The sequence below is a fragment of the Brassica oleracea genome, chromosome C7 (genome assembly GCF_000695525.1).
Source record: "Brassica oleracea var. oleracea cultivar TO1000 chromosome C7, BOL, whole genome shotgun sequence".
NCBI lineage: Eukaryota > Viridiplantae > Streptophyta > Magnoliopsida > Brassicales > Brassicaceae > Brassica > Brassica oleracea.
In genome coordinates, this window is record NC_027754.1 from 45,034,064 (window position 1) to 45,041,443 (window position 7,380).

Below are 7,380 nucleotides of genomic sequence, written 5' to 3' on the forward strand. Positions count from 1 at the left end.
ACATGATTGTTGTCTTGAGAGGATTAACTAAGTTTGTAGTGAAAACGAACCAAGAGTTCTGTTGAGAGAGTAAAATATTCTATATAAACCAGGTTTCCCAAGTAATCTTAATTGAATATTATATTCCTCTGTGTATACATGAAGGTTTTGGGTCTCAATTTCTAGGCCACTGGGAGTTTTCTGGAGTAGACAACGTACATTGGATCCGAACGTCCTGGATTTGGAGATATATCAACCGCCTGAACTGGTCACAAGTTGGAAATGAATAATCTCTATAAAGAGGGTTTCTGATAGAAGGTGTGTTGATGAATATATATATAGAAATGCATACCTGAGGAGGTTCATATCCACCAGCATAGTGAAAGTATGATCCAACAATGAGAGCATGATCTGCGTCACCAGTTGATGTCCATATCGAGATTGCTTTAGTGAAGAAGCAACGGTTGGAGAAGCTGCAGAGATAAAGACAAGTGAGGGAGTGAACGATTTGAATCCAACAAGACTTGGCAGGTTTGTGTTAAAAGAGAACCAACCTCATTAGAGCGAGTCCTCCTGGCTTGAGGATCCTGTTCATTTCCTTGAAAACTACAAGTGGTTTTGTAAGATAATCCACACTTACCTATTGAGATACCAAGAAAACATTATTGGCTGATCATGACTTTGAGTTTTAATTAAGAAGTTTACTTTTAAAAAGTTTGTGTCGTACCACATTGGTAATAACTTGGAAAGAATTGTCTTCAAAAGGAAGCTTTGGATTGATGTTCAAGTCTTGTACTATGTACTCGGTGAGAACCTGAGTAGAGAGATAGAATAAGATCCAAAGTTCGGTTTTCGGTTCAGTTTGGTTAGAGATTTGGTTTGATTCGGCAGTTTGAAACAAAAAAAAAATTAACCAAATTTCCAAACCGAATTAACCAAAATCCGAACCAAAATTTAGCTGACTCGAAAACTTAGGCTTAGTTAGGTAGAAATTTTTGAAACCATACTAGCTGAAAACCGAACCAAACTTTTTCGGTTTAATTAAGTGAGATTTCAGCTGAACATAACTAACCGAATTCCGCACTAACCAACCCAAAAGCACCAAACTAACCGAACCCGCAGGCGAGATGATCTATCTCATCCCTAAATGGTAAATATAGATAAATTTTAATCTTATTTACCGGATTGCGCTTAAGTTCTTCTTCATTCATACCCATTCCAACTATTCGTTTTTGCTTATACCCAGCTGGATAATGACTTACCTATGTAAAACATCACAAGAACCAAATAGTCTTAAACTTGGGAGTTGGGAAGATTCTCAACACACAAGAAAATGGTTGGTTTAAAAGGATAGTGCGTACCCAACTGCTACACATGTCGAGTATACTCACTCCCGGAGTTTCACTCTCAGGCAAAACCTTGGAGTAGTACTTTGTCAATGCAGCTATTGCTGGATCATCAATGTGTGTCACAAACCGTGGTGCTTCATAGAATGTTGAATCAGACGACCTGAAAGAAACCCACAACATAGTTAAAAAAGAAGTCACAAGATCTCTGAAAGCAAAACAGAGTAAGAGACAAAACCTTACTCGTCGAATCGCTGGAAATCTTCTTCTTTGAAAGGGAAGTTCTCAGGCCATTCCACTTTACTCAACGCCTAAGATTCAATCAAAGAAGTTCGATTTCAGACACTACCACAAACATACATTTAAGACAAAATGTATGATCTTGTTTCGTTCATAAGTTACTAGATACAGAGTACACTGTTCAAAGATGCGAACTTTGAAAAGCTTAAGCTTTTGATACGAAACCAAGAGGGAGAAGAAGACCAGACCTGTTCGACGGGAGAAGGGTTCGTCTGCCTCGCGGAAGCGATGAAAGATTTGCCGCCAATATTACCGGACATGTTGTTCATCCAGAAGGACGCGCCGGCGAAACCGCCGAGAACAAGCCGGCGACGTGAAGAGGCGCGAATCCAACGGTCGAAAGGCTTCGAAGCAGCCGTTAGGAGATTCAGAGCAGGGGCGTTTGAGAATGGGAGAGGAGGATTCGATCTGAGTCTGAGGCCAAGAAAGTTACAAGTTTTCGACATGGTGAACTTTGTCTCGTTTGGAAGAGGGTTTGGGCTTTTCAGGACAGAACATGGCGATGAGATGGTGAAGAAGATGATGATTAGATGTCTAGTGATCCAAACCACTCTTACGTGGGGGCGTCTATTCAACAATTCTAAAATATTTGGGAAGAAAGGAACGAAACAAATTAGAGTAATTACATTAAACTAGGTGTCAAAAATTTAAAATATTTTTTAATAGATAAATATAAATTATATTTTAAAATAAAATATTATTAATATTGTAAATTTTCTTTTTTGTATCAATATTTTAAGATAAATTGGATTTAATTAAACATAAAAATTATATTTAAGAATATGCATGTATATATTTGAAATTATAATCTTAGATAGATTTTTCTATCTATTTATTTTAATTAAATATATTAAATAAATTTGTAAAACTTGCATAATTACCAAAAATTAAAATTAAAAAATATTTATAAAATTTGTAGATATATAAGAAAATAATGATTTTACGATTAAATTTTTATAGTTTTCTAAAAAAATTGTATATATTTAAAAATATAGAATTGAATTATATTATAATTTTATAATTTAAAAATATATAATTATATTATATTATAATTGTATAATTTAAAATTGTATAATTTAAAAATATATAATTAAATTATATTATAATTTTATAATTTTAAAAATATATAATTATATTAGATTTCAAAATTTATAATGTCATATTTGAATATATTTATTTTAATGATGATTTATGAGTTATTCTCGTATTCTAAAAAAAATTCAAAAAATATAAATTGTCATTAAATGTAATATATGATTTATTATCATATTTTAAAAAGTTTAACAAAAATATAAATTAACATTAAATGCAATTGTCCATGTCATATTAAGCTATAAGACATGTCATCAATTTTAGTAGCCATGTCATATTTGTTTTGTGAAATTGATTGTAGAAAAGTCATGTGGCAAAATCACTTCGCAAATATAGTCTAGGGGATACTAATGATTCAACTGTATTTATCAAAGTAAATTTGAACTTTGAATAAAAACAACAAGAAATATAAAGTTATGAAAAACTAATTTATTTTATTGGATTTTTTCTTAAGTAGTTTTCAAAGCATAATTAAATTAATAAATTAAAAATATTACATTTAATTACCATTATTAAATTTATTTTACTTTTTTATTTTTTCCTATAGAATATACAATAAAAAGAAAAATTTGAAATTTTTAAAACGAATCTTTAATAATATTCATATACAATGTGATTTCATAAAACATGAAAATTAACAAAAATAATCTTGATATTAAGAAAAAATAATAATATAAAACAGATTATTTTATAGTAATATTTTAGGTCAACATTTTATAGTAATATTTTATTTATTTCATACATATAAATTATAGGATACCTCAACACGTATTAAAAAAATAACTAATTTTTACAATTTATTTCTTTTGTAAAATATATTTGCATTAGATTCAAAATATTATATTTCTTTAAGTAATTTTTAATTAATATATTCAAGTGATAAGTACTACACCGACTAGATATTACATATACAAAATCACATGTCTAACTCAAAGATATAATATTATTAATATAAATTATACATATAAATTATAAAACTATTCAAATAAAAATAAAATATAAAAATAAAATATAAAATATAAATAAATCATTATAATATATTTATTTTTAAAATTATTTATATTTAAAATATTTATATTTATGTGCATAAATACGGAAGAATCACCTATTATGTTGATAAAAAAGATGTCAGTTTCGATTGCATCTGTTGAGAAAAAAAAATTCAAATTTAAACTGATAAATTTTTATATTCATTCGTCATTTCACAAGAAAATGTGATTTATATTAAAATAGAACTCTTAAGAAATATTGATTTTGAAATCTAGTCGATGAATTGTAGAGAATAAAATAATAAAGTTTATGTTTCCAAAATTACTATTTAGTTTGTTAGTTTTTTAGTGGCAATGGTATTCTTAAGTATGCAATTTATGTACAGTGTAAGCTACATTGAATCGGTGGCTTCTAACTTGTAAGCTACATTGAATCGGTGGCTTCTAACTCTAAACATTTTTTTGAGCAATTTTTTTTGGCGTCTAACTCTAATCTAGGGGGTAGATCGAGAGCTTTATTTTGTATGGAAAACTTAGTATAATATATATTTAGTTATGGTAAGAGCCGGACCTGGACTAAAATTTATAAAACGAGAGCTTTGGACGCCAAAATTTATATATACGGTAAAAATGCTAAATCCCAATATAACCCTATAGTATAGTGGCTCGTGTATATATAGTGTTTCTTATCCGGTAAATTATGTGTTCAGTGTCCACTGTACCATTTTTCCTTTATTTTTGCTGATTTTAAATCAGATTTTGGTTTTCTTTTTCTTTTGTTTTTTTTTGAAAAAATTAAAATCTACAGTGAAATCAAAACACAAAATTAAAAACCAAAATATAAAAGGTAAAAACTAAAGTCCAAAAACTAAACAAATAAAATTTAAAAACCATACAAAAATCATCACATGAATTAAAGACTTGATCCTGAAAGATTTTGATTACCTCTCCTACATCTTTACTTTCCTTATACATACGGATTATAGTGAATGATAAAAGTAATTCTAACCAAAATAAATAATATTAATTTATAAATTAAACAAACTAAAGAAGGCTTCTTTGTTTGTTTATCAGGAATATTCAATTAAATTAGCCACAAGAAAATCCCAACTACAGTATAACCTCTATAAATTAATATTCGATAAATTAATAAATTTTGACGGTCCCAACTTGGATCGGTGTAAAATATGACATAAATCGATAAAATAATAAGATAATAATATTTTAAAAACTCCCATGTAAATATATAGTCCCATTAAAATCACAAATTAATAATCTATATCTAAATATATTTTAAACATTATATTTTTGGTTTTATATTCACAATAAAAATACTTCTATTTTTCTTAATATTTTAATATATTTTGATAATATTTAGTAAAATTATATTGAAAACCACATAATAATTCTATGAAACATAAAACTATACACCAAATAAGATAATAAAATAATATGAAAGTCAAATTTCTTAAAAATAAATAATTTATATACAGTAAAATCAAATATTTTCTTATTTTATTAATATAAATATTCAAAAATAGAAAAAAAATCTTAAAATGAAACTTTTTTAAATTAATATCTCAATAAATTAATAAAATTTTAAAGTCTTAACATTATTAATTTATAGAAGTTCTACTATACTTCTCTTATTCTTCTTTTTACTTTTTTGAAGTTTAAGCAAAAAACTTTATTGACGAAAATTTAGAAAAGGTAGCATCATTTTTACTGTAATGATGTTAAATGAAAATATAGTTACGTAATTTTTGTTGACATCAGTTTTGTTAAGTGATGTCAACCAAATAAAAAACTAAATACATCAATTATTAACTGGTATAACATCAGATTTGTAAAGTGATACAAATTATGTCATTTTTATTGAACTGAAGTTAAATTATTTAATAATAACATCAATTATCATAAATTATTTTGAATCATATATATTTGTTTCATTTATAAATAAGCAATGTAAAATAATATCATTTGTTTTTGTGATACAACTTAAGGGATACAATTCACACATTTTTTGTAGTGACTACTAGACAACAAATTTTTAATCATACTACTTTTGCTTTAAAAGATCGTTCATGAGTCATCATGGGTCTTGATAGGTGGATCCTAATTACTCATACAATGCAAGTGTGATTAAGTAACCCTATCGAATTAGTATATGTTCACCAGTAGTGCATCACTTTCAAGCAAATTTCTTATGTAATCCAAACCTTTTTTTTATTATAACATTATGTAATCAGTACTACTTTGAAGTATTTCTAACTAGTTTAAAGCAACGTTGCTTTTAAAGTGGTTACATGAGTCTTGATAGTTTATATAGTGACCAGTCTCGTTTTTGATTTTCTAACAGTGCATGCATGTGCATGTGATAATACTGTCTGCGTACGAGGTAATAACTCGATTTAACACATTTAGATAGAATAATACATTTAAAAAAATAGTTAAACTTGCAATTTCCAAAGCTTAAGTGAAGATTTATGTATATCATCGATTTGATTATTACTGCATACAAATTCTAAGTCGGATTCGTAAATGAACTAATTATAACCAATGCAATTAATCTACCGACATTTGAACTAGTATTTTTTAATGAAAAGCTATCATAAAGTTACTAATCAAGGGTTATGACTAGAACCATACGTTACCACTTTTCATGACCTTACTATCTAGTTTTTACTAAATTACAAAAATAGTTCTAACAACTTCTTTCTCAAAAAGATGGTTCATGAATCAGCACAAGTCTTCTCGACATTAGATCCTAAGAGTCACAATCCCCTTTTTGTTTTATGTAGCTTTCCTTAGGTATGTCAATGACAAACACCCAATTACACAGTTTTATTCAATATGCATGCACACAACACTACACCTATAAATAAGTCAAAGAGTTTGCTTCTTCGCTTCTCACACTCAACATAACATCCGAAACACAAGATCCAAAGAAAATGGCACAGCCCTCAAAATTCGTTCTCATAAACGAACCCTATGGTGTCGTCAGCGACCCAATGGACCTTGTTTCACTGATCGACCGTAAGATTTCTCTCCGTATGGCTCCAATCTCCGGACGTCACGTCGGAGCAGTTGGACTCGGATTTTCCCGCAAGGTCTTCTTAGGCATCAACGTCGAACTTCCCGGTCTTCCTCTTCACCACTCCATCCACGCCGAGCAGTTCCTAGTCGTCAACCTCATGCTCAACTCCGAGCAAAACCTCACACACTTAGCCGTCTCCTCTAGCGACTCCGTCTTCCACGCGCCTTGCGGTCACTGCCGTCAGTTTCTTCAAGAAATCACCGAGGCGTCTATCATCCAAGTCCTTATCAAAGATCCAGCACTTGGCATACAAGAATTCGTGACTCTCAAGAGTCTCCTTCCACGTCACTCCAATCTCCTCCCTGACCTTCTCCATGTAAAGAAACACGTTTTTTGAATGGTAGGTACAACAATAAGTTGTATCAAGAAGGTGTTTGTTGATTAATTCAACAACACATTTCTTTTGTGTTCTTTTGGTAGGTGCAACAAGAAGTTTCACCAACTCCCCATAATCTCCTATAAATAACCACACAAGGAGAAGAAGAAGATCATCCCAAAACAAGAAGAGAAGAAGAAGAGAAAAAAACGTGAGAGAGAGAAAAAAAAAAAAAAAAAAAAAAAAAAAAAAAATTTTTTT

The 7,380-nt window shown here is 29.2% G+C and overlaps 2 protein-coding genes across 2 annotated transcripts in view; one reads left to right on the top strand and one right to left on the bottom strand.

Annotated features, from left to right (window-relative positions):
* Window positions 1-61: 61 nt before the first annotated feature.
* LOC106306319 lies at window positions 62-2,180 on the bottom strand. Its single transcript, XM_013742890.1, has 8 exons — window positions 1,814-2,180; window positions 1,569-1,636; window positions 1,341-1,488; window positions 1,161-1,241; window positions 707-793; window positions 534-619; window positions 332-452; window positions 62-239 (listed from the first exon to the last, which is right to left on the bottom strand). The coding sequence occupies exons 1-8, from the start codon at window positions 2,069-2,071 to the stop codon at window positions 162-164; spliced, it is 927 nt and encodes a 308-aa protein (XP_013598344.1). The 5' UTR covers window positions 2,072-2,180; the 3' UTR covers window positions 62-161.
* A 4,451-nt stretch (window positions 2,181-6,631) lies between these two features.
* The window catches only part of LOC106304788 (cytidine deaminase 6-like), a 5,277-nt gene continuing 4,528 nt past the window's right edge, over window positions 6,632-7,380 (top strand). The window contains exon 1 of the mRNA XM_013741178.1: window positions 6,632-7,119. Within this exon, the coding sequence (XP_013596632.1) occupies window positions 6,658-7,119 (462 nt within the window). The 5' untranslated portion in view covers window positions 6,632-6,657. The remainder of the gene's footprint in view (window positions 7,120-7,380) is intronic.

Bases quoted from the DNA above. Each gene is read 5' to 3' on its own strand.
- LOC106306319 (XM_013742890.1), bottom strand. From the start codon at position 2,071: ATGTCGAAAACTTGTAACTTTCTTGGCCTCAGACTCAGATCGAATCCT. The intron at 1,242-1,340 runs GTACGCACTATC...TGTTTTACATAG, and splicing joins TCGACATGTGTAGCAGTTGG to GTAAGTCATTATCCAGCTGG. The intron at 794-1,160 runs GTAAATAAGATT...CTCTCTACTCAG, and splicing joins AAGAACTTAAGCGCAATCCG to GTTCTCACCGAGTACATAGT.